General features: G+C 42.4%; 1 protein-coding gene across 2 annotated transcripts in view; it reads left to right on the forward strand.

The window, feature by feature from the left end:
• tmem132e (transmembrane protein 132E) overlaps positions 1-18,136 on the forward strand; it is a 432,688-nt gene that overhangs the window by 403,052 nt on the left and 11,500 nt on the right. For both annotated transcript variants that reach the window (XM_028031671.1, XM_028031670.1), the window contains exon 8: positions 15,791-15,985. In XM_028031671.1, the coding sequence (XP_027887472.1) occupies positions 15,791-15,985 (195 nt within the window). The remainder of the gene's footprint in view (positions 1-15,790; positions 15,986-18,136) is intronic.

Raw genomic sequence — 18,136 nt, forward strand, 5'->3', positions numbered from 1 at the left:
AAAACGTGAGACAGAACTTTTTTTACTCTTTTGTGTCAGCAGTGGTTCTGGCCTCAGAACCCTCACCTGGAAGCCATTTTTGTCCAGGCTCTTTATTGATAAATCACAAAATATGACTTTAACCTATTCAACTGAGGGATTGCCGAGGTTTAGATTTTCTTCTGTGATCTTGTAGATGAGTCCTTAATGTGATCCTGGAGTAATTTTGGTAGGCTGGCCACTTCTGGGAATGTTCATTATTATTTCATATTTTCTCCATTTGGGAATAATCGCTCTCTGTGGTTTGCATCAATCCAAAAGCCTTAGAAAAGGGATTTGTAGCCCCTTTTCAGACTAATAACTGTCAATTGCTGGATGTTTATCAGTTCTTGAGGTGGTGTGTTGCTTTTGTTCTGAATTTCTTGGTGTTATTTTTTTTTTAAATGTTTTTACCTACTTCATGATTGAACCGTTGTTTGATTGCTTGTTTTCTTGTCTTGTCGTGCCATCCTCCCTAATCTCAGCAACTAATTTGGTGACATCGGTGTTGGAACTGAAGCCAGTTCTAATAGCATCAAGAAGAAGAAAAAGACATTTTCATAATTTTCTGTTCTTTCTCCACATCTAATCTGTTTATATTATGAAACAGAACCCCAGCCCCTGTAAGCACGCTCTGCTGCTCCCCTGCATGTTAATGCTCCAGGTTCAGAGGTCCCTATAAAGGAAGCAGCAGAAGTTATTATGCCGAGGCTGTGATTTACAGGTGCTTCAGCGGTCATTTATGGGGACAGAGATAGGTAGCGGTTGGTGAGAGTTTTGATCACCCTGAAAGATCACAGTTTTAGCCTGTCGGGGCGGAGAATTGTTGCCTGATGGATGCCTTCCATCAAAGCAAAATAGGGAGAAGAGATGTGCCACTAATCCATCACTTTAAATGAGCAATAGCTTGTTTATACTACGTTGAAGGGTACATAAATAATTACGCATCAATTGAACAGCTGATGGTAAAACCTGCCTTGCCGACTCAATTTTGACCCAATAAATCGTCCAAATAAGATGTCAAGAAATTATTGCTTCAAATATCTTTAGAGGATTTTCAGCTCACAAATTTCCTGCTGTTTTGTTTATCCAGTCAGGTTTCACTTAATTAATATAATGAATGTTTCATTTTTTTTGTCTTAGCTTATGATGCAAACTTTTAAAGATGTCTGACTGTCCTGATGTTCCCTCTCCCTGAGCACATTAAAAAAGTGTGTTGGTTTATCAGAAATTAAACCGGGAAAGGTCTGTATTTAAGTGTGGACATGGACACTAAAAGTAGGGCTGATATAAATGCTGAGAATTTAAATTCTACAGTATTTTCAGTATTTTCTGTGGAAATTAGCTCCAAATTATTCATAGAAAATTTGCCTCTTGGCCTATTTATTTTCTGTAGAGCATATGTAAAATATTGTAAAGAAAAGTTCGCTTGTTAATTTTAAATACCTAGACAGAATGCTGCTTAACACACTTTTGGCTAGCATTTGGAAAGCAGCCAATCCAGAAGTGCCATTTATTTTTCTTTCTGCTGATTGGCTGTACCCCTAAGAGTGGAGATATGGAAAATTGTAGTTATTATCTTTCGTGGTAGTGCTAAGACATCATATTGGGGTTTAAACTATTAAAATTATAAGCACTAGGGTTCTCACGTATTAGTGGATGTTAACTATTTGCAGACAACTATGGTTTGCTGAGGGTCCGCTGTTTACACAGCCAATTAAAGTTTGAACTGATGAGATGGAGCTCAGGCTAAGATAAAGATTAATAGTTATATGATCATAAAGTTCTGCCTAAATGAAAGGGGAAAACACTGATGATGATGATGATGATGATGATGATGATGATGATGATGATGATGAGATAAACTTGGACCTTTGCATTCACATAATAAATTAATAAATCAGCCTCCTAATATTAGCAGCAAAGTTACCATGGAGCTCAGATTGTGATAAATATTAATAGTTGTATGATGCAGAGTGAAAGTAAAACCTGATGACACTGCATAAAAGTTTTGGTCAACACAGGAGGCAGATATGAGTGTATGCTTTTATTGCTTACATAAAAGTAAGCAATACTTTTATGCTTGCTTTTATGTAAGCATAAAGTAACTAGCGTAATATTATTTTAATCATTAAATGAACAAACTTAATTTATTTGATTTGTCGATTAAATTAATTAAGTTTATTTAATTCTGAAATAAACTTTGTATGCAACATACGTTTTACTGTCGATAACCCAACACCAGATGTTTATCTCCAAAAGAAACACATTTGAAAGAAGAACCTGCAAACATTTAGCATACTTCAAGAATAATACAGCAAATAAAATTAAGTTCAGTGTGTCTGGTGTCACAGTTGGATGTCTTTCCACCTTAATTTAAGTCACAGTTCCCAGCAGGACAATAATCCATTATAGTTAACTAAGACCATCAGTGGCCCCTCTCACAAAATTAAGAATCCAGCTGCTCTAAACTTCTCTTTCATTCCTGCTTCTTATTTCCCGACTGGCAGGCCACCGAAAGACGTCTTGCAACTTAAACACATTAGAAAATGTATTTTATAAAAGGTTTATGTATATGTGAACTGTAATGCATTTTTTCTCTAAGCAAAAGTGAAAAATATCTAATGAGTAGTCTTGCACTCATTTGAGGATCAAACGTGGGTTCTGGGCTGTATGAGAAGTTTTGATATGAAGTTTAATTCTTTGTGTAGCATATCAGAAAACCTGCACGAAATCAGTTCATTTCAAATAGCAAATCAGATCAAGAAAAAAGTGGCAGAATCTTTGCATCATTTCACATATATAAAAAAGTTTAAAGACAAATTGTTTGGTGAACAGAAAATTCCAAGAATCAGAGAAACCTGGTGGGAGACGGAGACTTAATCTGAAGGATTAAGGATCTGAAGGAGAACTAAGAGGCCAGATTTGAGCAGAATTCACTGTTGGTCCTCAAATCAGAGATTATTCCTTAATATCTGCCAACATATCTCATCCACAGACAGACAGTAGAACAGAAATAAACTCATCTGCACGATTCATTTAGCTTTAGATGTACAAAGTTTAAAGTTTGTGCTTCATCGTTTATGTTTAAGCTGACCCACAAACGTCTGGGTGATAGTGCTCTGGCAGCAGCAGTAGGAAGACGTAAAGTCTTGAAATATTTAAGTTTTACCATTTGCCTCTCATACAACTGCAGCTAAAATATATATGCGAGCATCTTCCTAAGTGATTGTAAACATGCTAATTCTTATTTGCCGCCTGTCCTCCTTCGTCTTCCTCTGACTATAAACCTTGACGTGTTCAATAAATTTGAAAGAGTCCCAAGAAGGCCGTTGCATCTTGGAGACTCTGCTGCAAAGCTCTGCAGCTGTCCAGGGAACTCTCTTACCATGCAGGTGGTCTGCAGTGGCTTATTTTGCAGTTGGACCATCTGCTTACTTTGCATTTATGAGAAGCAGTAGAAAAGCAGGGAAGTCCAAAACACGGTAAAAGTTTGTCATTTTCTTCTTGCATTTCAAGAAGCTACATTTGTATTTCATCAGTGCATCCTCTGAAAGCAAAGCACTTTGTTTTGTGAGACGCACATTAAGAGGCACGGCGCATCTTTGTGCTCGTCATTGTTAATTATCTTGATGGAAAGCGTAATAAAATGCCCGTCATTTCTTCAGGATGAAGGCTAGAGCTTCCAGCAGACATGCTGCACTCAGGTAACAACGACCTGCCATTTAAGACCACATAAATAAAAACAGGACAAGTTTCATGTTATCAGACCTGTTGTGTCTTAAACTGCATGTTCTTTTGGGACTTTATGTAAATGCAGCGCTTTGAAAATGATCTCACAGCGGCACGTGTCGTTTCATAATACTTAAGCTCTGCCTGCATCTCTAGACATTATAGATGTATACAGATAAAAAGATCTAATTATGATTTCTTTTCTCATTTTACTGGAAGCATTTTGTGCTTTCATGCACATCCCAATATGTCGATATGTCTTTTGTAATGTCAAGGACAAAGGTTCAGCAGGTTAAGAATCTCTGTGTTAAAAATTAATACAAGGCCACAAAACTATCAAAATATGGTCAAAAATATTGTTTTCAAAAATAAAAAATACAAGCCTAATTTCCAAGTTGCATAAATATGCAATATCCATTTGTAAAGTTACACAGTCAATATTAACAGCAATAACTATATCATTTAGCCTTTCATGGGAGAAAAATAGGGCTTAATTTTTCAAAGTCCTATTTTCATTGTTATTTATGCATCCATCCATCCATCCATCTTCTTCCGCTTATCCGAGGTTGGGTCGCGGGGGTAGCAGCTTCAGAAGGGAGGCCCAGACTTCCCTCTCCCCAGCCACTTCTTCCAGCTCCTCCGGGGGAATCCCGAGGCGTTCCCAGGCCAGCCGAGAGACATAGTCCCTCCAGCGTGTCCTGGGTCTTCCCCGGGGCCTCCTCCCGGTGGGACGTGCCCGGAACACCTCACCAGGGAGGCGTCCAGGAGGCATCCTGACCAGATGCCCAAGCCACCTCAACTGGCTCCTCTCGATGTGAAGGAGCAGCGGCTCTACTCTGAGTCCCTCCCGGATGACTGAGCTTCTCACCCTATCTCTAAGGGAGAGCCCAGCCACCCTACGGAGAAAACCCATTTCGGCCGCTTGTATCCGCGATCTCGTTCTTTCGGTCATGACCCAAAGCTCATGACCATAGATGAGGGTGGGAACGTAGATCGACCGGTAAATCGAGAGCTTCGCTTTTTGGCTCAGCTCTCTCTTCACCACGACGGACCGGTACAGCGCCCGCTTGACAGCAGACGCTGCGCCAATCCGCCTGTCGATCTCCCGCTCCCTTCTTCCCCCATTCGTGAACAAGATCCCGAGATACTTAAACTCCTCCACTTGGGGCAGGACACCCCCCCCTGACCCGGAGAAGGCACTCTACCCTTTTCCGGCTCAAGACCATGGCCTCGGATTTGGAGGCACTGATCCCCATCCCGGCCGCTTCACACTCGGCTGCGAACCGATCCAGCGAGAGCTGCAGATCACGATCTGATGAAGCCAAAAGGACCACATCGTCTGCGAAAAGCAGAGATGAGATCCTGAGGCCACCAAATCGGATCCCCTCAACACCTTGGCTGCGCCTAGAAATTCTGTCCATGAAAGTGATGAACAGAATCGGTGACAAAGGGCAGCCCTGGCGGAGTCCAACTCTCACCGGAAACGAGCCCGACTTACTGCCGGCAATGCGGACCAGACTCTGACACCGGTCATACAGGGACCTGACAGCCCGTATCAAAGGGCCCGGTACCCCATACTCCCGGAGAACCCCCCACAGGGCTCCCCGAGGGACACGGTCGAACGCCTTCTCCAAGTCCACAAAACACATGTAGACTGGTTGGGCGAACTCCCATGCACCCTCCAGGACCCTGCTGAGGGTGTAGAGCTGGTCCAGTGTTCCACGACCAGGACGAAAACCACACTGCTCTTCCTGAATCCGAGGTTCGACTATCCGACGGACCCTCCTCTCCAGGACCCCTGAATAGACCTTGCCAGGGAGGCTTAAGAGTGTGACCCCTCTATAATTGGAGCACACCCTCCGGTCCCCCTTTTTGAACAGGGGGACCACCACCCCAGTCTGCCAATCCAGGGGAACTGCCCCCGATGTCCATGCGATATTGCAGAGTCGCGTCAACCAACACAACCCTACAACATCCAGAGCCTTAAGGAACTCCGGGCGGATCTCATCCACCCCCGGGGCCTTGCCACCGCGGAGCTTTTTAACCACCTCGGCGACCTCGCCCCCAGAGATTGGAGAGCCCAACCCAGAGTCCCCAGGCTCCGCTTCCTCAGTGGAAGGCATGTTGGTGGGATTGAGGAGGTCTTCGAAGTACTCTGCCCACCGGCCCACAACGTCCCGAGTAGAGGTCAGCAGCACACCATCCCCACTATAAACAGTGTTGGTGCTGCACCGCTTCCCCCCCCTGAGACGCCGGATGGTGGACCAGAATCGCCTCGAAGCCGTGCGGAAGTCTTTCTCCATGGCCTCTCCAAACTCCTCCCACACCCGAGTTTTTGCCTCAGCAACCGCCCGAGCCGCATGCCGCTTCGCCCGCCGGTACCCATCAGCTGCTTCCGGAGTCCCACAGGCCAAAAAGGCTCGATAGGACTCCTTCTTCAGCCTGACGGCATCCCTCACCGAAGGTGTCCACCAACGGGTTCGAGGGTTGCCGCCGCGACAGGCACCGACAACCTTGCGGCCACAGCTCCGATCGGCCGCCTCGACAATGGAGGCACGGAACACGGTCCACTCAGACTCCATGTCCCCCACCTCCCCCGGGACGTGTTCGAAGTTTTGCCGGAGATGGGAGTTAAAGCTCCGTCTCACAGGGGATTCCGCCAGACGTTCCCAGCAGACCCTCACAACACGTTTGGGCCTGCCAGGTCTGACCGGCTTTCGCCCCCGCCACCGGAGCCAACTCACCACCAGGTAGTGGTCAGTGGACAGCTCCGCACCTCTCTTCACCCGAGTGTCCAAGACATACGGCCGCAGATCCGATGAAACGATGACAAAGTCGATCATCGAACTGCGGCTTAGGGTGTCCTGGTGCCAAGTGCACATATGGACACCCTTATGCTTGAACATGGTGTTCGTTATGGACAATCCATGGTGAGCACAGAAGTCCAGCAACAGAACACCGCTCGAGTTCAGGTCGGGTGGGCCATTCCTCCCAACCACGCCCCTCCAGGTCTCACTGTCGTTGCCCACGTGAGCGTTGAAGTCCCCCAGCAGAACAAGGGAGTCCCCAGGAGGAGCACTCTCCAGTACCCCCTCTAAGGACTCCAAAAAGGGTGGGTAATCTGAACTGTCGTTCGGCCCGTAAGCACAAACGACAGTCAGAACCCGTCCCCCCACCCGTAGGCGGAGGGATCCTACCCTCTCGTTCACCGGGGTAAACCCCAACGTACAGGCGCCGAGATGGGGAGCAACAAGTATGCCCACTCCTGCCCGACGTCTCTCTCCCTGGGCAACTCCAGAGTGGAAGTATGTCCAGCCCCTCTCAAGGAGACTGGTTCCAGAACCAGAGCCATGCGTCGAGGTGAGACCGACTATTTCTAGCCGGAACCTCTCGACCTCACGCACTAGCTCCGGCTCCTTCCCCACCAGAGAGGTGACATTCCACGTCCCAAGAGCCAGTTTCTGCAACCGAGGATCGGACCGCCAGGGTCCCCTCCCTTGGCCGCCACCCATCACACAGTGCACCCGACCCCTTTGGCCCCTCCCACGGGTGGTGGGCCCATGGGAGGGGGGGCCCATGTTTCGTCTTCGGGCTGAGCCCGGCCGGGCTCCATGGGTAAAAGCCCGGCCACCAGACGCTCGCCATCGTGCCCCCCCTCCAGGCCTGGCTCCAGAGTGGGGCCCCGGTGACTCGCGTCCGGGCGAGGGAACACCAAGTCCAAGGTTTTCCTTCATCATTGGGGTCTTCGGGCTGCACTTTGTCTGGTCCCTCACCTAGGACCTGTCTGCCTTGGGTGACCCTACCAGGGGCATGAAGCCCCAGACAGCATAGCTCCTAGGATCATTGGGGCACTCAAACCCCTCCACCACGATAAGGTGGCAGCCCATGGAGGAGTGTTATTTATGCATTTATAAATATTTAGCTTCCAGCTAAATATTTAGTTGGCTAATGAAATGTGTAGCTGAGAGAGAAATATTTAGCTTATGAACTAAATATTTAGGGAGGTTTCTGCTCAGCCTTCCTCTGTTAGAATGGAAGTGTAACACTGTTGGTCTACTGCTGCGGAGAATCTTGGAAATGTAGAGATTTAGGATAGTTAGCAGAAGCTGAAGGAGTCTGTGATGGAGGATTTTTTTTTTCTCACGAGGAATAAATCTCTTATTTACATCAAACCCTTTCTTTTTAAATTCGTCTTACTAATTTGGGCTCTTAAGATTTATTTTAACCTAATAAAATAAATGGGATTTTATGAAGTTATAATTTGTTTCGAGACACCAATGAAAGCCGCGGTGGCAAATTCATAATTTTGCACAGACACAAGAAATTTCTGTTTTTGTCTTTTATTTGCATTTCACAAAGAGTATATAGTATATTCCTCTTGAAACAAGTTTTTCTTCCAAAACAAGTGAGAATAGATGTTTGACTTAAGAGTCATGGAAAATATTGTTTTTGATTATTTATATTCAGAGTACAATCCCATTTCCAGCAGGCAGAAGCTGTCTGAATGCTCTTTATGAACTAAGATGAAACCACATCTTCATCCTGGTAGTCCCAGGAGGAAGCAGGGTGGGGAAAAAAAGACTTTGACTCAGGGTGGCTTCATATATCAAATTCTGTTTGATAAGATTTTGCATTAGACCTTGTTTTGCAACATGCAGGGCAAATCCGGTCTCTCAATTAGCCTGAAGGGCATTACTGCAGCTCGACTCTGACTACCAGAAACTTTTGTACCAAGTCTCACGGAGCACAACTCCAACTTTAAAGCTTCAAGATTTACATTGGTCTAATTAACTTTCCTAAAACTCGCAAGTTTGAATTTTCTTAAGAGCCAAAAGCCTACAGCAGAATAATGATCCCTTCTGGTCTGCTTACAGTTTTACTTTGAGTTGATGTGTTATTGGTTAAAGGTGCATATGTAATATTTATTAAAAAATATTTTTTACATATTTGTTAAAAACTGTCTACATGTTATGAGAGAGATAATATGTGAAAAGACTGATTTCCTTCACCCCGTTCCTGAGCTACTATTGCTGCCTGAAGATAAAAAGACCCAATCATAGCCAGGAGGAGGGTCTTAGTGCTGTCAATCAACATTATGTACTCGCTGATAAATGTGCTAATGGTGGAGAAACAACTTTCTGTTAAAGGTCAACAGTTTATCAGCAATAATCGGTGGCTATGCTAACTAGCTTAAGCATTCATGACAGGCTGTGCTAGCTGTGATTAACAACACTAAGACCCGCCTCCTGGCTCTGATTGGTTGGTTCTATATAGACCTGGGAGAAGCCAGAGGAGCTTGATTTTTTTTCTTTTAGATTATTAAACTGTCACAACATAGTGACAGTTTCAACAAGTATAAAAAAAACACATTTTTTTCTGCAGCTTTAAACGGTGACCCGTCTCCACAATTAACAGCAGGAACATGTTAACTCAGCGTGCATGAATGAACTTTCAGCTGATATTCTGTAGCGACTTGAAGGATGACTTACAGGAAGCGGTGTCTGAGGAGAGAAACGCAGAGGTGCATGAGAACAAGGTGACATAGTTTGACGCTGTATGCGTGAGCGCTCAACCAGCAGAGAGTCTCAGCTGGTCGGCGTCGATCTGCTGTTTGGGCTCATCATCGATCTTCAGTTTCGCTTCAGCATCAGTGAGATTTTGCATGGGTTGAGAGTCACAAAGTGACAGACGAGCTTTTTGTTTCTGGAGCTTCACTGACAAACCAAACGAGGAACTGGAGCGGAAGAAGCTAACTGACCTAAACTCATAACAACATGAAGACAGAAAGGAATGCTAATGATTTAGTTATTCAGGAGCCTTAAATCTATATTTTTCATGTAGTGAATCTTTGGGTGAGAATCTGTGTTTGTTTTCATGGAAATTTTCAAATGGTGGTTATTAAGACTTTATCACCCACATTTGTATCAAAAGTTTCTAAGTGAATCCATTACATGAGCTAGTGGTGTTCAACATTGGCAACTTAAAACTTTTGTGGGTCACAAAATTAATTAAGAATATAAATATGAATTTTTTTTAATATTTCAGACAATCAGAAGATGAATGGATGGATAAATACATTAGTCATAATACTCCGTCGTTCTCTCAGCTGTTTCTTTTAAGGAGCCAACAGACGTCTTTGCACCAACTCAGCTGTAACGATGAACCTGACCATTTAGCAGTCGACTTTATTTGAGAATGTGTAATCAAACTCTAATGTGGACAAAAAAGCCAACGCTGGTCTGTCTAAAAACCTCGGCCTCGGTTTGGTTGAGGTGAACTCTGGTCCGGTCTGAATGCATATGAACACCCAACGGACAGAAGACCGCTCCGAAAGCAGGACGTGAACTACAACACAGGGCCTTCTGGATAAATGCTATTTCTTGTTGCAGTGCCCCAATGGCCAGCGGGTCAGCAGCTTTTTCAAAGGCTTTGATTTGTTTGAGATGGCGCAGTGTGAAAGCGAACCACACCAGCTGGAAATATGACAAATGATGCAATTTTGGTTGCTAATCGAACCAAGTCTACCAGAACTTCAGGTGTGAACACATCTTTAGTTTTTATTGATTTTAGCCACAATAGGAGTACATTATATTTCTATGCACCAATCCTTAATAGTGTCTCGCTTGTGTCTTGTACAAAGCCAAACACACTGATACTATTCTTCTAAATAAGAATATAATATGACCACATCATTTTACATGTGTTCAATTTGGAGTCATGATTGAGCTTTTTATCTTATTTATGCCGATGTTGTTCCAATCAGCAGCTCTTCCTCCCCAGAACGCACCCCATCCCAAAACAATCTGGGTTTTTTTCGTGCAGACGCTCTGGGAAACACGGGAAATCAGTAACTGTGGTAAAAGAAAATGAGGCAATCTGAAAGAAAATGAAGACCAAATTGCTTGCACTTCATCGGCACGCGCTCCTCAGAATACATCACAAACAAATCGTTAGCAGTCAGGGAGAGAGTCCCCCTCCTGGGTTTTCATTTTTAATGTTTCAAATGCTCGTTTTAAGTCCAATTTCCGACAGAACGGAGCAGCTTTCGGTGTAATATTTTAAAATCAGGAAACTGCATCAGTGCCAGGAGAGTAAATAATAAACTTCAGCATGCTGTTGTGTTTTTGTTCAGATTTTTTTTTTTAATCTCTTATTCGCTTGTCTGAATAATTAGCTTGAAACTTTGAACATTGGCTATTAGAAAACCTTTTCTACATTCACTCTTGGGTGTTTCACTGAACTCCAGCATCTCAGCCTCATTTTTATACCAATTATTAATAGATTTAAAGCTGACAGCCTGAATTTATTTGAACACTAAAGCCGTCCCAAATTTTCTCCAGCTTCAAACAATTAAAGTCCTATTTTAAACTCAAACTCTTAGATCATGTTGACTAAACTGTTTATAGAAAAACATTTTATGTCCCTTTCACATAAAGTTGTGCAAATGAGCTCATTTCCTGTGGGTGGGGATAAAACTTTATCGTTTTAACAGGACAAATATATTTATTTAGTGTTGTATGTTGTAAAAACCAACATGTGGAGATGTGATAATTACGTGATCAAAGGCAGCTCTGTGGAAAGTTGAATTCAGGGCATAGTTATAAGATGGCGAAGCTGAGGCTTTGGATTTAACATCAAACAGGAGTTAATAAACACAATCTTAACTTACATTGTTACATAAATGGGTTCCAATTTGCCATTTAATAATTAAACAATCAATGGACTTTTGGAGCCAAATGATTTAAATGAATAGTTTGATTTAAGAAAATTTTAAAGTATATTGGTATAGTTAAAAAAATCAAAATGAGCTCAGACTGAACCAAACCAGGTAAATGAGAGAAAGCAGCGTAACGAAAATCACTTGTGAATGTGGGTGACCTTTCACAGGAAAATGGGTCTGAGCTGCGAGAGTTAAACAACTTCCAGCTGAACAGGAAATGGGTCCTGATGCTCACAGGGTTGTTGCAGCATAATGTCAAAAAGCAGTCATGACAGAAATCCAGGGGAAATAATCAAAAACAACTGGTGAAGTCAATAAGAACAATATAAGGAGGTAGAAATGTGATGGTGAGTGAGGAAGACTTTAATGGCTAATAAATCACCTTCCTGTGTTGTTACAGGACTCGCATTGTTTCCCTGTAGTAAGTCTCAGAGAAAAGCAACTAGAAAAGATGGTCTAGATAAAGTTTAAAATGTTGACACGTGAAACATTTCTAATTAAAAACAATGTTTGAATCTTTTCGGGGTGAATTTTGTTAAAGACGATCTCAGAGGGAAGTTTAAGGTGCAACATGTAATTCATTGTAAGAGTTGGTTTTGTTTGAATACTGTAAAAACATTAAATCTTGTCAAGTATTTTGTCTAGTTTCTAGTGCAAATATTTTAATACACTTGAAATAAAGCAAAACTAATTTACAAGTAACTTTTCAGCAAGATATAGAGGCTTGTTTTAGGTCAATAATTCCTGAATATCAATGAAAAAGGTTCTAGTTATAAGTGAAACCATCTCTCATTGCAACAAAAAATGTTCCCATATTTTAATTTAAATGCATACTTTTTTATCAATATTAAGGGAGAATTTACTTAAAACTGGCTCTTATATCTCGGTGAACAGTTGCTTGTAAGTTTTACGTGTACTTATTTCATGTGCAATGAAATATTTGCACTAGAAACTAGATAAAAAATACTTGGAAAGATTTTGTGTATTTGCAGTAAAAACTGAGAAATAAATATCTAAACAATATGCTTCAGATTGAATCCCAACCTGGCGGAAGATCAGTTTCTGTGATTAAATTTCTCTGTTATATAATCGATGCACAATGTTGCGTCTCTTTTCAATTTGTTTTGACATTTGGACATAGTTCCCAGTATTGATTTTTTTTATATATATTTTTTTACAGTGTTAGATTTTCTTTTTAGTCGCTTTAATTGGCTCTTGAAAGCATCGGCTGCGGCTGAACAGAATGTGAAGCAGCAGAAAATCAATTGCAGGCAAATATTTTTTTTATTTTGCAGTCATGCTCCATTTGACCTCGCTTGGATCACATGTTTTCACACACAAACTGACAATCTGTTTGCTCTGGAGAAATCCCTTGTGTCTCTGTCCCTATTAGCAAATAGACTTTGTAGCTTCACTTAATTTAGCTGTTGGGCTAAATCAAATTCGTCCCCGGAAACAGAAATGGAAAGTTTTAAAATCAGGAGTTATGAAACGAACTCCCTGCAGAGCGTGATCCATCATCCAGCTGAGTTTTCCTCCAGATAGACTTTAAGAGTTTATTTTATTCATCCATTTACCATCATGCCTTGGGGTTTTGTGGTCTCACAATCTCGTGCATGTATGGGTTTGTGTACGAGACCATGTCTGTAACTCCCTTTTTTCTGGCACGTTAATCCATCACAACGATACGCCGATGGAGGTGGACCGAGGCGGGAGAATTTCATAGCCTCTAGGAATGTCTAACTATATAAATTTCCACTGATATATTAATATCTTCATATGTCCTGTGGTGTTATTGATGCAGATAGTAAATGCGGTAGATACAACACAATATTACTGCAGTGTGGACGGTTTCCAAATATAGCAGAGTAGAAGACATGGAAAACAAAAAGTTTATGCATGAAAGGAAGATGGGCAAAGAAAGAGGACTAAAGGTCACGGAGTTTCATTACCTGGGGTCAAACATCCGAAACAAAAAACGAGTTGGGGCAGGAGGCGAATTGTACACTGCAAAACATCAACATCTCACCAAGTTTTTTTGTCTAGTTTCAAGTTCAAAATGTTAGTACAATGTAATAAGACACAACTAACTTACAAGTGACTTTTCAGCAAGATACAGGATTTTGTTTTAAGTCAATAATTCCTTAATAATGATGTAAAAGTGCTACTTGCACTGGCAGGTTATTTCATTTACAACATGGGAAAATATCATGTTATAAGTGAAATAATCTTCCAGAGCAAATATCACTCTTTCATCAATATGAAGGAATTATTGACTTAAAACAAACTCCTGTATCTTGGTGAAGAGTTACTTATGAGCTAGTTTTGTCTTATTTTGAATGGACTCACAGGATATTTTTAGTGTTTTTAATGTAAAATCAACAACAGCAGTAAAACATGGCTCAGAAAATGTTGCAAAAAGAACAATCTGGGAAAAAACATCCATTTAAATGGATGAGCTCAGTTTTGAATCTGACTACTGTAGTTTGAAATGCTGGGTTTAGGTCAGCTTTGCTTCTCAAATGCCAAGGTTAAGAGCCGTTTAATGCATGAAAGCAGAAAGCTGAGGTAATGCTGGCTGGAGGCAGAAGGTGATGGCGAGACGGCGAGGGCCTGCTGCAGGAGCAGGGAGGCCGGGGAGCGGACCAGGCAGAGGTTAGGAGGTGACAAGCTTGAAAACCATAACCTTAGCACCAGAGATGACTGAGCAGAGTGGGAGAAAAGCTCTGCTTCATGCAGGTAGAGGCAGAGAGGGGGAGTTGAGGAAAAACAGAGCTGCGTTCAGAAAATGCACAAATAGAACATGCCTCTCTGTGTTCCGCCTCTCCAGACGTCGAACAGATGCTTCAGAGCTGTCAGATAAATAAGATGTGGTGCACAGCTGGAACATCTGTCCATTGTCTCCTGAGTTACTTTAGCATTCTAGTTAGATGTGCACAAACTCAGATCCAGCGCATGCTCCCACTTTGGCAGCTTTTATGCATTTAATAAGTTAGAATAATAGTCTTGATGACAGCAGATAAATGGTACGTTTATCTTAGCTGGTTAAGCAGTGAGTACATGAGGGTGATTGGCAGTGCTAGGGCCCTCCTCCTGGCTCTGATTGGTTGTTTTTGGTCAAGAGCGCTTCATTTCTTCAAATGGCAACAGCAGCACAAGGAGGAGGTGTAGGAGATTCAACTTTTCACAGATTATCTGTCTCATAAACTAACAACAAAAAAAGCTTTTTTTCTAAAAATTCCATACTGCAGCTTTAAAGTTGCATTTTTGAATTAAAAATGTTTTTAATTGGCCTGTTTAAAATTCAAATTCAAGTTAAAAAAACAGGCAGGTTTAATTTTACCTCTCAAAAAATTATGTTCATTGTTTGGAACGTGGCCCTCTCTCCCAGATTCCAGTGGTGGAGAGGAAGACGGGCCCCAAATCATGTTCTGCTCAAGGCCCCATACAATCTTGGGCCAGCCCTGTCTGACCCAGAAGCTGGGAAGAATGAAAACATTGACCCTATGATGGGCTCTCTCAGGTGCCTCATATTTACCACTTTGCTTCCATCAGATGGAATATTTGCTCGTCATATTGGCTGTAAGTCAGACGAGGTTCAGGTTTGTTTTGAACGACCGCCGGTTGCTTCAAGGCTTCGGCCGGCGGTGATTTTGGAAGCTTGTCAGACACCGAACGCTCTGCTGCCGCCACAGCTGCAGCTTTCACACGCTTTCCGACTCTGGAGTTATGAAACGCTCCAGATGAAGCTGGAATTGATTTCCCCATATGACTTTAAGAGCGAGGCCGCTGCTTGGCTGAATGGCTCTTCTCTGCGATAGCTGTCCCTCATGACCTCGGCCTGCAACGATGAAGTGAAATGGTGATATTTTATAAGTGGCCAAAGGGGCTTTGTTCAGACGCCTATCAAAGGGCTGGGATTAACCATGACACTCAGATGTGTGTGTGTGTATTTTTTTTCATCTAGTCGTCACTGTGAGACATGCATTTACAGCTTCACGTTATTTGCTGTCTGCTAGCAGCAGATGGTGATGGACTCCGTCTCAAGTGGGGGTTTTTTATCGTTTGGTTGTTTGTTTTTTTTTCATTCTCCCACTTTGATAGACTGAGAGGCATTGACACATAGATTCAAGACACGCTGCAACAAACAGAAGCACACAGCACTTTAATCTAAAATTGGCTTGTCATGGGCTTTATGAGTTTCACAAAGACAATAAAGCTGTTGTCTATTCTGGACTAAAGCGACGTTCGCCAGCCCCCTCCCCTCCTGTCATGTGGAGACGCAATAAATAAAAGCACTTCATCTTTTCTTCTCCGCAGGTGGAGTCTCCGCTGGCAGTGGACGCGGTGCTGGGCGAGGCGCCGCTCTCCGTCACAGATGACAAGGTTTCCATCACGGAGCTGCGGGTTCACACCGTGTCCGGCCTGACCCTGTCCCTGCAGCCCAGCCCCGGCAACAGCCACACCATGGTGGCCAAGGCGTCCGGTGTCCAGACGCTCACGGCCCTCAAACAGGTAACAGCAGCAATGATCGGCCGGAGGGGAACCGGAGGCTGTTTGGATGAGGGAAATTAAAAATCTACATGAACGAATCTGACCCAGTATGAAAAAGTTAACAGCAGGGATTGTGTGTGTGTGCTTGTTTAAGGACCCTATTTGATATATTCACTCATTTTCTAAGGAGACAAAAGTTCATAAATTCTGTTTTAGCAAAAAAGAAAATAATTTTTACCATAACAGTTTAGCTTAAAGTTTGTTATAACATGATTTCCATGTTAACACAAACTTCTGTTTTTTAGCATAAAGTTGTTGTTAGCATAAATTTTATTTTTGCCATAACTTCTGTTTTGGCATAAATGCTGTTTTAGCATAAACTTCATTTTTAAGATAAGATAAGATTTACAGTATTTGTCATTGTCATCAACAGATTACAACGAGATTGAGATTTGCTCGACTCGAGTTAAAATGCAGGCTATGTGTATATACATAATATACAATATACATATACATACATACATAAAAAAGATAAAGAAATAAATAGTACAAAATGAGAAATAAATAGACATCAGAAAATGGTTGCAGCGCCTGGAGGTGTCGCAACAGAATTTACATTTTTAACAAAGTTGTGTCAAGAGCAGAAGTTCTTATGCCTTTGAATTTAGTGCCATGATTGCCATCGGGAAAAAACTGTTTTTTAGGCGATTTGTCCTGGTTTTTATTGCTCTGTATCTCTTGCCCGATGGCAGCAGCTGGAAGAGACCATGGCCAGGGTGTGAAGAGTCATTTAAAATGTCCAAAACTTTCTTGTGGAGCCTGGAAGTGTAAATCTGTTCCATAGTGGGGAGGGGGCAGCCTATGGTTCTCTCTGCTGCCCTAACAACCCTCTGGAGCGCCTTCTTGTACACAGATGTGCTACTGCCGTACCAGACACACAGACCGTACGTGAGCACACTCTCTATGGAGCAGTGATAGAAGGCCTGCAGCAGGTCTGAGGGGAGACGGTTCTTCTTGAGTATTCTCAGAAAGTACAGTCTCTGCTGTGCCTTCTTCAACAGCTCCTTGGTGTTGGTGCTCCAGGTTAGCTTGTCCTCCAACTAATGGGTTTCATTGTGGCTTTTGTATTTTGTTGACCTTCCTGGGCCACCGTAACAAAATGAAGCAAGAGCGAAAGATTAGCCAACATTAAGGTGGATCTATTGAACCATGTCAGACTGTGCTCTGTCACTGCTGCTGTTTCTATGCATAGAGGACAACAGCTGATGGGAAGAGCGGCCTACTTAAATCTGTCCTGTGGTCCAATTCCTGCTGACAAGACAAACAACAAAAATTCAGATTCAAACATTCAAAATGTGCTGCAGTGTAATGCCATTAGCTCTCTATAGAAAAAGAAACCCAGTCACTTTTTGTCCATGAACAAAAGTTAGCCTTTTCTCTAACTCGTTCTGGTCACACTCCATCTATCTGGAGTTGTTTGGCTACACAGGGACTGTCTTGGTGAAAAGACAACTGGTGTCGGCTGCATTGCTGCAGGCAGACCTTGGTCAGTGAGAGGTTTTTGGAGAATTGAATGCATGTTTTCTCCCTGGACATCTGGAGTTGGCCTTTTTCCCAGAGACAGAGATGCTGCAGGGGTTGCTCATCTGGACACAGCACAAACACCAAATCTTATCTTTAGTGCAAACATTTTAGTACACTTAAAATTAGACTAAACTAACCAGTGTGTAAGTTTTCAGGAAGATTTTAGGATCTTGTTTTTAGCCAATAATTCCTTAATATTTATTTTTAAAAGTACTAGCTCCCCTGGTAGATTATTTCACTTGTAACAACTCATTTTTCCCATGTTATAAGTGAGTCAATACTTTTTCATCAATATTGAGGGATTATTTACTTAAAACAAACTCTTATATCTTGTTTGAAGCAAACAATATATTGTCAGTTTAGTCAGTTTAATCTTATTTCAAGTGTACTAAGATATTTTCCCAGTAAACTATGCAAAAATACTCACATTGGTTGTTTTTGCAGTGCAAACTAATCCCATAAGCATCACTGCCACATCATGTTAATGTCCAGAATGCTTGGTCATTTTTATCAACATACAAATGGAAGATGAGGTTTAGTTTCTGCTTATTGAAGTATTTAATTCCGATTCATGTATTTACTGTCCAC

The sequence above is a fragment of the Xiphophorus couchianus genome, chromosome 11 (genome assembly GCF_001444195.1).
Source record: "Xiphophorus couchianus chromosome 11, X_couchianus-1.0, whole genome shotgun sequence".
Lineage (NCBI taxonomy): Eukaryota > Metazoa > Chordata > Actinopteri > Cyprinodontiformes > Poeciliidae > Xiphophorus > Xiphophorus couchianus.